Source organism: Anolis carolinensis, chromosome 2 (assembly GCF_035594765.1).
Source record: "Anolis carolinensis isolate JA03-04 chromosome 2, rAnoCar3.1.pri, whole genome shotgun sequence".
In the NCBI taxonomy this organism is placed as follows: Eukaryota; Metazoa; Chordata; class Lepidosauria; order Squamata; family Dactyloidae; genus Anolis; species Anolis carolinensis.
In genome coordinates, this window is record NC_085842.1 from 193,456,341 (window position 1) to 193,471,869 (window position 15,529).

Genomic DNA, 15,529 nt, shown 5'->3' on the forward strand with positions numbered 1-15,529 from the left:
AAATGCCAATAAAGATTTTCCCCACTCTTCTTGATGGGAACAGGCCAGTGATCTAAATGCATGGTTATTTCATTTTTCTCATGCAAGAATGAACCATTTCCATTGTTTTATTCTCACTGTGGAAGAAAATGATTGCTTCTGTGCAATTTTCACCTGATATCACATATGGGATATTAGGAGCAAAGATGCAAAAAGAAAAACCTTGTATTATCAAAGGCTTTCATGGCCAGAATCACAGGGTTGTTGCATGTTTTCAGGGCTGTATGGCCATGTTCCAGACGTATTCTCTCCTGACGTTTCACCCACATCTATGTCAGGCACCCTCAGAGATTGTGAGGAATATACCTCAAAACCTCTGAGGATGCCTGCTATAGATGTGGGCGAAACGTCAGGAGAGAATATGTCTGGAACATGGACATATAGCCTGGAAAACACACACAACCCCAAGAAAAACCTTCTTGGGTTTCTGAATCTGAGAAGGCATCACCAGGGCAGACTGGACCACAACACAAAGGATGTTGGGCTACTAACCCCCGTACCTATTTTAATGTATAGGCTTAAAACATTGCCCAAAGCTCAATTTGGGGTGCAGCCCTTTTGGTTTGGAAGTACCCAATACTGTAGCACTGTTGATGCTAAGAGCATACAGCCCGGATCAGTGTTTGGATGGGAAACCATTGACAGCAACACATAAGATTGTATTTACCTTTTTAAGAATGGTGGGGAAGTATCAATCACAAGTAGACAAATATGTAGACCTTCTTCTAGTTTGCACAAAACTGCCCACAAATCTTTGGGAAAGGGTTAATCTGTCTGTTTGGTTCCCACCTTCCCAATTTAGCTTTAGCACCTGACCCCCACCTACCAAACAACGCAACAAATGAAGTCAAGAAGAACCCAATGCATTCCCAACAAAGAGAAACATAATACTACAACAAAGAGAAACATAATACTACAAATCATAAGGATCATAAGAAACAGCCAGTCTTCTAACCAAAACAGCAGGGCTTTCTATCTAAAGATTGAAAAGTAAGGCAGTGAAGTCCAAAGTGTGTCCCCAAGACACACAACCCCAAATGCCACAGGCCTAGGGCACAAAAGGAAGGGACTGTATCATTTCAGCTTTTCTTGTGAAATTTCTCATGGTATTGGAAAGGGTTTGGGGGAGGAGATTAAAACGTAAAAGTTAACATCAAGGGAAATAATGAGCAAAACAACCAAATAGTTTTTAAAAAAAGGAGGGGGTTCATACTGAATAGGAAGACATGTTCTATCCCCTTCAAGTCTCCAGGTGACATCTCAGGAATGATCCCCAATGCTTCCTTTTAGTTCTAAGAAGGGAAGTGTGGCTGCTCTGAAGACGGGGACAAAAAGCCAAGGAGCAGAGAGGCCTCGTGCCTCTTGGAATGGGGCTGACAGTCACCTTTTAAGAACCCAGCGGTGTGCTGTGGGCCAAAGTGGGAAGGGGAAATGGGGTTGGCGAGGAGGAGCGTAGGCTTTGGAAGGCTATTTACCTCTTGACGCCGTATGCCATGTTTAGCAAATTGTCGAGCCTGTGGGAGGAAGAGGAAGACGAGGAGAGGCCATTGTTAGTAGACGATCTCGTAACAAGAGGGTCCTGCGAGGTCATCTGGCTTGGCTATTGGTGCGGCAGTACATGGACTCTGCGACGAGCACAGGCCGCGGTGCGCAAGTGTGCAAATGCACGTTTGCGGATCGAGAGGAAGTGAATGTCTTTAAGTTAAATATATATATTGAAACTAGCAGCAATGGGGAAAGAGCTCCACCTATTTTGTTAAAAAAATCTTTTGGGATTCCGGGAAATGTGGGGTGTGGTCAGGCATCAATTAGTAAGGGCAGTGGAGGCTGCATTTCAAACATGATGGTGATGATGATCGTAATACTAACTCACTCTTTTTTTTAAAAAACAAACAAACAAAAAATCTACACATCTAGAACAGCACGCGTTAAAAGCATTTACAGTTACAACTTGCCACTCTTGCTTTTATGGTTGACTTTATTCTGCAAAGGTATGTCTAGGGTTCCTTCCAGACAGGCTCTATATCCCAAGATCTGATCCCAGGTTTTCTGTTTATCCCAGATTATTTGGCAGTGGGACATATCATCCAGTAAACATGGGATCAGATTCTGGGATATACGGCCTGTATGGACAGGTCCTAAGTTTCATATTGCTTGTTGTATGACAGCCATTACACCCCTGAATTGGGCTTCCCTTTTTTTGTTAAAAAAGGGCAGGTTCTTAAGAAATCAACCTGGAAACCTCTTGAGTTTCCAGAACTTCCAAGACGTCAAAGCCATAGATTTTAAAGCCTTCCTCCTCACGTACTGTTTGCTTCCAATTGAATCCCTACTATCGTGAGCAATGCATAAATTATTTCCCAGAAGCCCAGCTCTTGAAAACATTTTATGCTAAACAGCAACCTACAAACTGTTCAGTTGTTAAAAACACAGCATTTTGATAATTGTGTTTTGTTTATATAGATAGGCATGACATACCAGTAGATATCAGTTGACATTTTCCCCCCTGCTGCCTTGCATGTGCAGGAATGTGAATGAGCTGAGTGAAAAAAAACATTTTCAGGCCCAAGTATATGTTAATAAGTCTGCTTTGGCATAACAGTGTATTGAACCAGCCAAAACATAGGCTATGGATATATATGGATTTTACACAGATGTCTCACACTTGCATGTTGAACCCCATACAGATGTCAAGACATTGTGTAATTGAGCCGAGAAGTATGAGCAAAAAGTTCAATTCCAAAGTATCATTTAATATATCACTACAAAGAACTAGTTTTACCCTGTTACTGGGAAATACTGAATATCTGCTGGCATGTGAACAAGTATTCTACTATTGTAGAAGTTATGCTTAATTCCCAGCAATATCTATATCTATATCTTGCTGGGAATTCTCTCTCTCCCTCCCTCCCTCTCTCTGGACTGCCTGTAAATATTCTAGATATTTCAGGCAGAAGGAGGAGTTGAATTGTGCTCACTGGCTTGGCAGGAGAATGGGCAAATGTTAATTTCGTTTTCTCCCACATTCTCACTTTTAAAAACTCAAATTTGGTTCATGAGCTGACATTTATGTTGTTGGTCTTATTTTAATTAGTGTGGTTTGCCTTTTTGATTTATTGTGACTGTTACTGTGTACAGTAATCCAGAATATCAAGCCAGTTTTGAACTGAGTTATCTGAGTCCACATTGCCATATATTCTAGTTCAAAGCAGATAATGTGGGATTTTATTCAACTGTGTGGAAGGGGCCAGGGTTATATGACTGTGTGGAAGGGCCCAAACTGCAAGAAATTGTCTTCATCAAATGTGATTTAAAACCCCAAATGGAATAACGACGAGTTAAAACAGCCTTTCTTGTGCTTACAACCCTATGATCCACCATGATCCTTTGGGTTAGCAAGGTTAAAATCAACCTTGCTCCCCAAAAATTGTGTCTCATCCAAAAGAATAGAACTATTCACACACAACACCCGACACACTACAGTTTTCTTTTACAAGGATTCACTGTCCTACAAATCTTGATGTGTTTCTTGTGCCAATCTATCGTCCTCACTGAATGCAAATCCCTTACTGAATAACCAACTCTATAATGGACAGCACAGCCAACTACCAACTTTGATACATAACTTCCATACATACCATTTTGACCTCCCTATCTCTGGCCCTACAAGGCTCAAATCATAGCTTCCCTCCCTCTGCAACAAAGTGCCACTTGGTTCGACAACTCCTTCTAACTTGGCAAGATCCAGCTTAATCTCCCCTCTCCAAACTTACAAAAATGCCTCAGGCTTCTCCCCCTCAGTTTTCCAGTTGTAAAATTGGACTTCCAAGAGAGTTGTGAGAGTGGATAACTGCTGAGTTTCAAAGAAAGAGTGGACTGGCAATCTAAACAAATATGTGATAAGTTAAATGGGTGCCACTCAATGTTAGTTTGAAAAAGGAGCAAAATGTTTCATCAGACATTACAATTTTTCCTGGCTGGATACAGAAAGGAAGCTTGTTGACCCAGGTATGTTGCCACATACAGAAGATACATTTGTCTACTATATTACATGTTCATGAATTGGGAACCCATGGCCAGTAGCTGCACAATAAACATAGTATGCTTAAAATCATAACACAAGTGACACATACAACGTAGATGGCCCTAAAGATATGCAGTGAACCTGGATTTCAGGTCCACCAGATATCCAAATGCTACTCAGCTCCGTCCTGGGCCCAGTTCTTTCCGTCCTGGGCCTGGTTCTGTTTAACATCTTCATTAATGACTTAGATGAAGGGCATGATCATCAAGTTTGCAGATGACACCAAACTGGGAGGGAAAGCCAATACTCCAGAAGACAGGAGCAGAATCCAAAACGATCTTAACAGATTAGAGAGATGGGCCAAAACTAACAAAATGAAGTTCAACAGGGACAAATGCAAGATACTTCACTTCGGCAGAAAAAATGGAATGCAAAGATACAGAATGGGGGGTGCCTGGCTCGACAGCAGTACGTGTGAAAAAGATATTGGAGTCCTCGTGGACAACACGTTAAACATGAGCCTGCAATGTGATGCAGCAGCTAAAAAAGCCAATGGGATCTTGGCCTGCATAAATAGAGTTATAGCATCTAGATCCAGGGAAGTCATGCTACCCCTCTATTCCACCTTGGTCAGACCACATCTGGAATACTATGTCCAATTCTGGGCACCACAATTGAAGGGAGCTGCTGACAAGCTGGAATGTGTCCAGAGGAGGACAACTAAAATGATCAAGGGTCTGGAGAACAAGCCCTATGAGGAGAGGCTTAAAGAACTGGGCATATTTAGCCTGCAGAAGAGAAGGCTAAGAGGAGACATGATAGCCATGTACAAATATGTGAGGGGAAGTCATAGGGAGGAGGGAGCAAGCTTGTTTTCTGCTGCCCTGCAGACTAGGACGCGGAACAATGGCTTTAAACTACAGGAAAGGAGATTTCACCTGAACATCAGGAAGAACTTCCTAACTGTGAGGGCTGTTCGGCAGTGGAACTCTCTCCCCCGGACTGTGGTAGAGGTTCCTTCTTTGGAGGCTTTTAAGCAGAGGCTGGATGGCCATCTGTCGGGGATGCTTTGAATATGATTTCCTGCTTCTTGACAGGGAGTTGGACTGGATGGCCCATGAGGTCTCTTCCAACTCTATTACTCTCTGATTCTAAGAATAGTTGAAAATATTTTTAAAGTGGTAAAAAAATACATTTTTGGGGTGTTGGGAAAACGTGATGAGAAGAATCCTGGACTGATAAGAAATTTCAGTTTGCAACTTAATTCTGTGCAAACAATATTTCAAGGTAGGAATACAAATGTATGCACAGAAAATGTTGTACTTGGAGTTTTATACTATGTAGAGATCAGACATAGGTAATTCGTATAAAAACAGCATTTTTGGTGCAAGAATTACTGTTTCAGCATCGAGGTATTGATTTCCATGCAGTAAGTGCATGAACAACCACATGTGAATTGCAACTAGCCTTTAAAAACTGTGGTTTTCAAAGGTTTTCTTACAATGGGAAGAAAACTGGTGAGATTATTTGTGGCAACTTTTGAGAAGATACAGTGAAGAGCTGCATCCCTATTGAACAACTTTTCTGATTTTTTAAAATTTAGAATACATCTGGAAGCTAAAGAAATGTCTAGGAAATAGTCCAATTCATCACTGTGTGCTGTCTACAAGTTGAAAAAGAAAATGGATGATGGAATTCACAGGTTTCCAAAACAAGGCAAGAAAATGTATCCAGATGAAATCTATTCTTTCCATAGTGGAAAAGGCGTGGGGTTCTCAATAGCCCTATATCCTGCTTCCCAAGACACGCAGCACCCCTGACAAGTTGCAAACACAGACATTTCTCTCTTGAGATAGCTGACTCTTTAGCTATTAATGCTTGACAGATATCTGGACATGCACTAGATTCAGCAAGCCTCCAGCTATACAGACAGTAAGTCCTTCCTGAGCACTGAAATGCAGCAAACTAAGTACAGTAGAGTCTCACTTATCCAACATAAACAGGCCGGCAGAACGTTGGATAAGCAAATATGTTGGATAATAAGGAGGGATTAAGGAAAACCTATTAAAGATCAAATTACGTCATAATTTTACAAATTAAGCACCAAAACTTCATGTTATACAACAGATTTGACAGAAAAAGTAGTTTGATACGCAGTAATGCTATGTAGTAATTACTGTATTTACGAATTTAGTGCCAAAATATCATAATGTATTGAAAACATTGACTACAAAAATGCGTTGGATAATCCAGAACGTTGGATAAGCGAGTGTTGGATAAGTGAGACTCTACTGTAAAATCTGCTACTGCTGAAATTTGCAGTAGAAAATGCAGCTAGAGCAGCCAGTCAATTATTTTGCCATAGTCATTTTCATATTAGCTTTATTTTAGCCCAGTGGTACTCAATCTGGAGTCCCAGATGTTTTTGGCCTTCAACTCCCAGAAATCCTAACAGCTGGTAAACTGGCTGAGATTTCTGGGAGTTGTAGGCCATATACATCTGGGGACCCCAGGCTGAGAACTGTTTTAGCCACTAAATCAGAGGTGGGGGACATGTGGCTCTCCAGATTCTTTCTGACTGCATCTCACCCATCAGTTGTCCCTTGCAAGACCTAATCCTTTTCCCAACATAGCCCAGCAAAGATATGAAGATGCCATAATTTCTGCTCTGCGGGATAAACGCATTCACAGCAAATGGACGACACCATTCCCATTTCCCTTATAGTATGGCCATTGGGTCAAAATATGAGACACAGCTCAAGAACAGAAAGGGGTCGATGATAAAGAAAAATAGGCCATGATGTCTTAAAGATGTATTGATCCACAAAGGCGAGAACAGAGAAGAACACACGATTCATAAGACCTCTACCCAATGGATCCTCTTTTCAGGAAGTCATCTCTGAAGAAGAATTTAGGGAATTGCTTTAGTGCAAATCCTAACAAGTGCCATCAACACTACACCTGTTCTCTGTTATTTTCACTGCTTGTTGCTTTTGGGGGAGCAGGGAAGGGAATCCTTCTTTTTTTAAAATGAAAGAAATCCCTCCAATACCCCAGGAAAATTCTTGTCCTCAGAAAAACAGAGTCCATTTGATGCCTTACATTTGATATCCCATTTTTACTCAAATGTAATGCACAGCTTTTTTTTGCTAAATTACATCGCCCAAATTGAGGTGTTCATTAGATTCAATAGTCGTACACGTAAACCCACTTGCAAGAGATCCCGACTGGGGAAGGAAGATGAAAAAATGGATATGGCTGCGAAAAGGCTGGTGGAAGCCAGAGGTGGCCATGAAAAGGCGGGTGTGAAGCTTCCCACCCGCCCTTTTGCAGCCACTGCCATTTTCTCACCAGGCCTAACAGAGGGGAGTGGCTGCCACTGCCTCACATTACATTCAACAGCAAGTCCTTTTTTTGTAATGCACATCTTCAAAACCGAGGTGTGCATTATACTTGAGAAAATATGGTAATTGGTAAAATTAATCTCATAGTACTCCAAAATATTATTGAGGCAGCATCCTACCCTGTAATATTATTTGTAAGTTCTGTTCAAAAAAAGGTCCAATGGGATCATGTAACATGGGCATTTGGAGGAAGCAAAGAAGTTTCACAACATATTATGGTATTGTGCTTGCTAGTGAACTCATAACCCCTATAGAAAACCTAAAAGCTAAAGATGAATGCATCTAGTCCTGGCACCTGAGCCCTATATCTTTCTCAAGTGAGGGGATAAAAGCTAAGGGGCACTGGATGATGAGACAGACCTGACCTCTTGAGCCCATGAGCAAAGGAGAGGGGAAGGTGTCTCACCTGAATCGCTGAGTCTGGTGGTGCAAGGGTCCAGTGTACCGCCGGGCTGTGGTTTGGTACAGATGTGTGAGCAGCGCTTGCCCTGTCTTCTGGCTGGGGTTGTTGGCAAACTTGACTGTGATGGGCTCACTGGCACCCAGGGGTTTCTGCCCATTCAGCCCCTTGATGGCCTCCTCGGCTTCTATCCTCTTGTCAAAACGAATGAAGCCCACTCCTCTGGAAACGCCTGTACAGAGAGGAGGAAGAATTACATGTGGATAGACTGATGCTGTATAAATATCAATTGATGAGGAACTGAAAAATATGGATTTTTAGACATATATTGTATGCACATTACAAGCAGTGAAATGTAGGAAAATCAGACTCTCTCTGTGTTAGATTTTAAGGATGCACAAGCTGACAGGACAGGGGGGAGAAGAATTGGTTCCAAGTACAGCTAATGGAAGGAAAGCTGACTTCTTTCCCTCCCTTTTGACAAGGGCCCCTGATTAATGTACTATAGTTGAGCCGTGGTGTCTGTAATTTGCTACAGGCTTTTAAGAGTTCTTAGATAGGAAAATGCTGATTGTGCATATTTATGCCCATGTATGTAAGCATGTGAAGTGACGTACTAATGACGAGATATATGTAGAAGCATGTTCTTTGTCTGAAAATGTATAAAAGGCAATGTCAACACCTTGATCGGGGCTCTGGTTTTCTTTCAGAAGAGATTCCACTTCCAGAGTCTTCAGCTGAATATAATAAACTGGACTTTTTGGCGTCTCAAAGGGTCTCTCTTGGTGTTATCTCTCCCATCATCTATATCACAATGAGTGTGTATTTGAGGTTTTTCTGCTTTTCTGAGGCACCAAGTGTGCCTACAAACATCATACTTGGCCGCAGTTCCTCCAAACTCCCAGAACTTCCTTCCTTCTAGCCATAGAAAGAACAGAGCAGTGGTTCTCACCCTGTGGGTCCCCAGTTATTTTGGCTTACAATTCCCAGAAATCCCAGCCAGTTTACCAGCTGTTAGGATTTCTGGGAGCTGAAGGCCAAAACATCTGGGGAACCACAGGTTGAGAACCACTGGAATAGACTATCCTTCCTAGAAGCCTCCAGGAAGTCTATCTAGGCCCAGAGACTCCTAGAAACGTAAGTGTTGCACCTGGACCCACTGTAGTTACCCTCTCTATATCACATATTCTTCCAGAATTAGGAAAGTTAATTTTTGGAATGTTAACTCCCAGAATACCCTAACTGGGGTTCTGGGAGTTCTAGTTTTTTTTAAAAAAAGTCCAGATTTATTTCAATACTTTATATTCATGTTAATGTCTGATGTTATGATTTCTGGTAGAAGTGCATTTCCAAAATGAGCAGTAATCTTCAAGCATAATGCTGAAATGTGGCTCGCCCTCTCTCCTAATTGGCTTATCATTGCTAAAACTGAGGCACTGAATGGTGGAACAAGGGAGCTCACTTGCGTCAGTGCTCAATCCCTGTAATTGTTTTGACAGTAAGGATTTGCGTGCTTCTTTTATATGAAGAGGCCTAGAATATGTAAAATGTTCAGCATGCCTTTGAAAATATGCAGAATGCACATGAAGTTAAGGCACAGTATTTCTGTATGTGTGTGTATGTGCCTTCAAATTGCCTGTCAACTTATAGTGATCCCATACATGTCATAGGACTTTCTTAGACCAGTGGTTCTCAACCTGAGATCCCCAGGTGTTTTTGGCTTTCAGCTGGTAAACTGGCTGGGATTTCTGTGAGTTGTAGGCCGAAAACAACTGGGGACCCCAGGCTGAGAACCACTATCTTACACAAAGAATACTTAGATGTGGTTAAGCCAGTTCCTTCCTCTGAAATATAGCCTACAGCACCTGGGATATCTTCGCAGTCTCCCATCCAAGTACTAACCAAGGCTCACCCTGTTTAGATTCCAAGTTCAGGCAGGATCTAGTGCCTTTAGGGCCTTTACCTCCCAATATAGTATTTCTGATATCCAAAACAGGCCCCGGGCTGATGAAGCTCTTTGTTTGTTTGTGACAATAAGACTGAGTTCATGCATAAAGAGTCAGTACAGTTACATTTGCTCATGAGCCCATGCCTAAATGCATGCAACCTAGCATAACACTGTGTAATAAAATTTGGGGAAAAAACCTGTTCCTGGTTTGAAAGTGTCATTTCCTGTGTAATTGTGTGGTACTTACTTTGAAAGTAGTAATTATTATACTCCAGAAAGTGTTGTCGAAGGCTTTCATGGCCGGGATCACAGGGTTGTTCTATGTCTTTCGGGCTGTGTGACCATGTTCCAGAAGTATTCTCTCCTGACATTTCGGCCACATCTATGGCAGGCATCCTCATAGTTTGTGAGGTACCTCACAACCTCTGAGGATGCCTGCCATAGATGTGGGCGAAACGTCAGGAGAGAATACTTCTGGAACATGGTCACACAGCCCAAAAGACATACAACAACCCTATACTCCAGAAACTTTGTTAAATGATGTTGTTGAAGGCTTTCATGGCCAGGATCACAGTGTTGTTGCATGTTTTCCGGGCTGAATGGCCGTGTTCCAGAACTTCTGGAACATGGCCATACAGCCCGGAAAACATACAACAACCTTTTGTTAAATTGGTTGAGACTTGAGATATTCATTGAAAAACGATAGCAAAATGTGCTACAGGATGTCTCGCAAAAAAAAAAAAAGTTTTAGCAGTTTAACAAAATTTTTCCCATGTTTTTATGATAGAAGCAATTAGGAAATGGCATTTATAACCCAGGAACAAGAATTGTTTCAGATAATGTAATCCATATTACAAAAAGACCATCACAGACAGTATTACTTACAATCAAAAATGCCTCCGCTGTTACTGTCTGTTACTATCCTGCTCACTGAAATCCTTTAGGGCAGTGCAACATTTTCCTCCTTCCTCTATTCCCTGTTTGAGATCCCTTTGGCACTGCTTTCCCACCAGTGGTAATGGTACAGGGCCAAAATCCTGCTGTCACTATTATTACCTGTGACCTGGTCGACAAGGATGCGGGAAGTGATGATCCGCCCATACTGTGAGAAAAGCTGTTCCATCTCTTTCTGGCTCATGGTCTTGGGCAGGCCACTCACGTAGAGATTTGCATCGCGGATAGAAGCTGAGCTGGGCCGTGCATAGGACACCTAGGTAGGGTGGAGGCATGGTTAGAAGAGCCCCTGAGAAGTGCAAGGATCTACAATTTTGTGTTGGCTTCCCACATTGATCATACAATACCTCTGCTCTGAAAGTCACTCGTAGGAGCGGACCAGTCTTCCTTCCTTATTCTTCCCTCCCTTACCCTCTTATTCATTTCCATTCCCTTCCTCTGTAGCTTCTGCTGTGCCAAGGCATACAAATTGGGGCAGGAGTGCATATTAATAATGCTATTGTAACATTTTCCAGATTCCCCCCAACAAACCTGGTGCCCCTCCATAATCTGCATTGATCTATATGTGGCTTATTCTATCCTGAAGGCTTGTAGTGGATAAACATAATGAGGCAAAAGAAAGGAAAATCTCTGCAGATCTTGAAATCAGATATTCAAATCAGCCCCCCCTTTTTGCACTCATCTTGTGGCCAGCTTCTGAGCATACCCTTCTCACCTTGATTGTTTTCGTCTGTAGTTTGAGGCCATTCAATGTGTTGATTGCTTTGTCAGCATCGTTGGAATCAACATAATTGACAAAGCCATAGCCTAAACTTTGCCCTGGTGGGAAAGAAAAAAAGAGGTTACAGTGAAGAGGTTACATTACGCTATAGAGAGAAAACTAGCATAGTAAGAGAAACTTATTTTAGCTCTAAGAAAAATATGGAGACAATAGTAATATGAAGGTAATATTTTTTTAAAAAAATATGTGACATTGTGAACATATTTAGCAGAAACATTCAGCTTAAATATTCAATACAAAGCTTGACTTCCATGTGTGAAATTTCCATTTACTGTATTCGAAGAGAAAAAACCCACTGTGGTGGATCAGCATTCAAATAAATTCACATACATACATACACACACGCACACACACACACAGAGTATATGTGTATGTCTGTGTGTGTGTGTATGTGTGTGTGTGTATATATACAGTAGAGTTTCACTTATCCAACATAAACGGGCCGGCAGAATGTTGGATAAGTGAATATGTTGGATAATAAGGAGGGATTAAGGAAAAGCCTATTACACATCAAATTAGGTTATGATTTTACAAATTAAGCACCAAAACATCATGTTTTACAACCAATTTGACAGAAAAAGTAATTCAATACGCAGTAATGCTATGTAGTAATTACTATATTTACGAATTTAGCACCAAAATATCACGATGTATTGAAAACACTGACTACAAAAATGTGTTGGATAATCCAGAACGTTGGATATGTAAGTGTTGGATAAGTGAGACTCTACTGTATATATATCGCACAACATATACAGTAGAGTCTTGCTTATCCAACCTTCGCTTTTATCATCTTTTCCCTTGTGCAACTTGTGCAAGAGGAAGGCTCGCAACTTAGGAAGACACCTTTGCTCCCTGTCTTGTTCCAAGCAATGCAGATGGTCCAAGTGCATGTATCCAGAGCCAAGCAAATGTATCCAGAGGGATCATTTCAATTCATCCTGCTCTCCCAACCTTTTTGGATTCTTTGAACATTTCCTGGCTTCTCTTTCCTCCTTTCACTTCTGCCTTTTTCCTTGGCTTATTTCAACTTCTTCAAACTGAATTCAATGAGCAAAATAGGTTGCTCTCAACTGACTTATTAAAAGGAAAGAAGGGGGTGGATTTTTGCTCTTTCCACTAGGCCTGGGCAAAACCAAACTGCTGCAGCTTTTCCAACCTGTGTGATCTTCTACATCGATAACTTTTGTCATCTTGATTACACCCAGATGTTGCTTGGCCACAGATGTCTTGGTTTTCTTCTGTGAAATTGAAGGCATTAACATCTCTGGTCTATCCTCTATTCAGATATCAGACAGCCTACCAACGCCTTAAATCAAGAAACAGCTTCCGAAGATCCACAGAGATACTAGCAGGAACACCTCAGCAAGTGAGAGTCCAAAAGTGGCAGGCTAAAACCCGGAACCTCAATCCATGGCTGATACTGGATGAGAAACTCCTTCCTGGGCACAAAAAAGGCTGGGTGGCTTGGAAGGCGCTGAACACAGACTGCGCTCTGACACCATGATATGCAGAGCCAGTCTTAAGAAAATGGGGCTACAAAGTAGAGTCCATGACATGTGAGTGTGGAGAAGAGAAAACCATAGACCACTTACTACAATGCAACTTGAGCCCTGCCACATGCACAAAGGAGGACCTTCTTACAGTGACACTAGAGGCACTCCGAGTGGTCAGCTTCTGGTCAAAGGAAATCTAGTACAATGCCAAGTTTTTGAATGTTTTTGTTTTTACATTATATCTGTATCCTCAATTTGCTTCTGACACAATAAATAAAATAAATTATGTAAAATGTTGGAGGTTAAGCATATCTACTCTGTTTCTTTTTCCTTGTGTCCACCACCCCTGGCTTTTGGAGCATTGATGCCACACAAGGACAACATGCCCGTACAAACCAAAGAGCATTGGTTCTAGCTAAGCATGAAGTGGAGACTTTCTTTTCTCTTCCTTCTCACTTGCTCACCCTGGAGAAACATCCTAAAACTTACAAGGGATCCAAAGACTCATCAATTCCATTGAGAGCTGCAGAAAAAAATTGATAGAAGCTAATAGAGAGAATTCAGGTCAGTTACATAGCTGGGAATCTCAGGACAACTTAAAACTCTACAACACGGGTCCCCAAACTAATTCCTGTAGGTCGGATGTGGCCCTCCAAGGTCATTTACCCAGCCCCGCCCTAAACTTTAGACTTAGGGTTACCCTAAGTCTGAAACAACTTGAAGGCCCACCACAACAACAATCTTAATTAAATTGACTATCTCGTCATTCAAAAGCAAGCCCACACTTCCCACTGAAATACTGGTAAGTTTATGTTGGTTAAAATTTTCTTCATTTTAAATATTTTATTGTTTTTTTTGTGTGTGTTTTTTTGCATTACAAATAAGGCATGTGCAGTGTGCATAGGAATTCGGTCATGTTTTTCCAAACTATACCCCTGCCCATCCTGAACCACCTCGCTGTTTAAAATGTTTGAGATCCCCTGATCTACAAGAACTAGATATGGGGACAATCAAGGAATGAGGCTCAATCCTCACAGGCTTGTTTCTGTACTGTATATTTCAAACTCTACTGTTATCTTAGAGGAAAAAGTCTGGGAATGGGGACAAAGCTTATATGTAAAGTAATTTATTACAACTACGTTCCCAAGCATCTTAACAGTTATTTGCCATTGTTGTATTTTTTAAATCCAACCTTTTGCTTCTCAGAAGAAGCTAGAATACTTTTTTTGGTTATTTTTTTATAAGTCCTTACAACATCTGAATATCACAAGCTGCTGTCTGTTGCACAAAACACACCCCTCCTATTCTTGTAGCCATCACCTGAACACCTACAAAACAGTACAAGGCAGGCCTTGAACCATGAGATATGCTTTCTCCAACACTTGTGGCCATAACTTATAACTATAAAAGCAATGGAAAGGTCACAAACAAACAAACATTGAGGTTATTCTGTGTTGAGTTACAATCATACTATTATGACATTATAACTTCAATCATTTGGGGGGGGTGCAATTGCAAATCACACTTTCTTGTATTTAGTCAATTTTAACTATCAACTTGAAAATGATGCTGGCTTTTAAAACCCAGTCTGGATGGGAGTATAAATGTTGTATCAGTGATCGACTCATCCTGCTAATTCATCTGTATTCTATTCTTCCCCTCTTAGTTCATACGTTTATTCGTAAACAAGTTGTCTGTAGAATTCATAATACCAAATCTCTGGGTGACATTTTAGACGTGTAAACTTATTGTAAGGAAAGGGAGGCCTGATTGAAAACAACAGAGGCCTCTACCTTTAATAATAATAATAATAATAATAATAATAATAATAATAATAATAATAATTTTTTCGTGTCAGGAGCAACCGGAGTTGCTTCTGGAGTGAGAGAATTGGCTGTCTGCAAGGATGTTGCCCAGGGGACACCCGGATGTTTTGATGTTTTTACCATCCTTGTGGGAGGCTTCTCTCATGTCCCCGCATGGAGCTGGAGCTCATAGAGGGAGCTCATCTGTGATCTCCCTGGAGGGATTCGAACCTGGCAGCTTTCAGGTTAGCAACCTAACCTTCAAGTCACGAGGCTTTTATCCCCTAGGCCACCAGAAGCTAATAATAATAATAATAATAATAATAATAATAATAATAATAATAATAATGGTGATCGGCACATTGGGTGCCATGCCAAAAGATCTCAGCTGGCATTTGGAAACAATAGGCATTGACAAAATTATGACCTGCCAACTGCAAAAGGCCACCTTACTGGGATCTGCGCGCATCATCCGAAAATACATCACACCGTCCTAGACACTTGGGAAGTGTTTGACTTGTGATTTTGTAATACGAAATCCAGCATATCTATCTTGTTTGCTGTGTCATAAAATAAAATAATAATAATAACAACAACAACTTTATTTTTATACCCCGCCTCCATCTCCCTGAAGGGACTTGGGGCAGCTTACATGGGGCCAGGCCCGGGTGGTTACAG

General features: G+C 41.3%; 1 protein-coding gene across 9 annotated transcripts in view; it reads right to left on the reverse strand.

Annotated features, from left to right (window-relative positions):
• elavl3 (ELAV like RNA binding protein 3) overlaps positions 1 to 15,529 on the reverse strand; it is a 125,400-nt gene that overhangs the window by 13,481 nt on the left and 96,390 nt on the right. For 7 of the 9 annotated variants that reach the window (XM_062974130.1, XM_008103766.2, XM_008103759.2 and 4 more), the window contains 4 exons: positions 11,485 to 11,588; positions 10,872 to 11,025; positions 7,874 to 8,099; positions 1,515 to 1,553 (listed from right to left, as the gene is read on the reverse strand). In XM_062974130.1, coding sequence (XP_062830200.1) covers positions 1,515 to 1,553; positions 7,874 to 8,099; positions 10,872 to 11,025; positions 11,485 to 11,588 — 523 coding nt within the window. The remainder of the gene's footprint in view (positions 1 to 1,514; positions 1,554 to 7,873; positions 8,100 to 10,871; positions 11,026 to 11,484; positions 11,589 to 15,529) is intronic. The other 2 variants (XM_008103764.2, XM_008103762.2) reach the window with 1 other exon arrangement.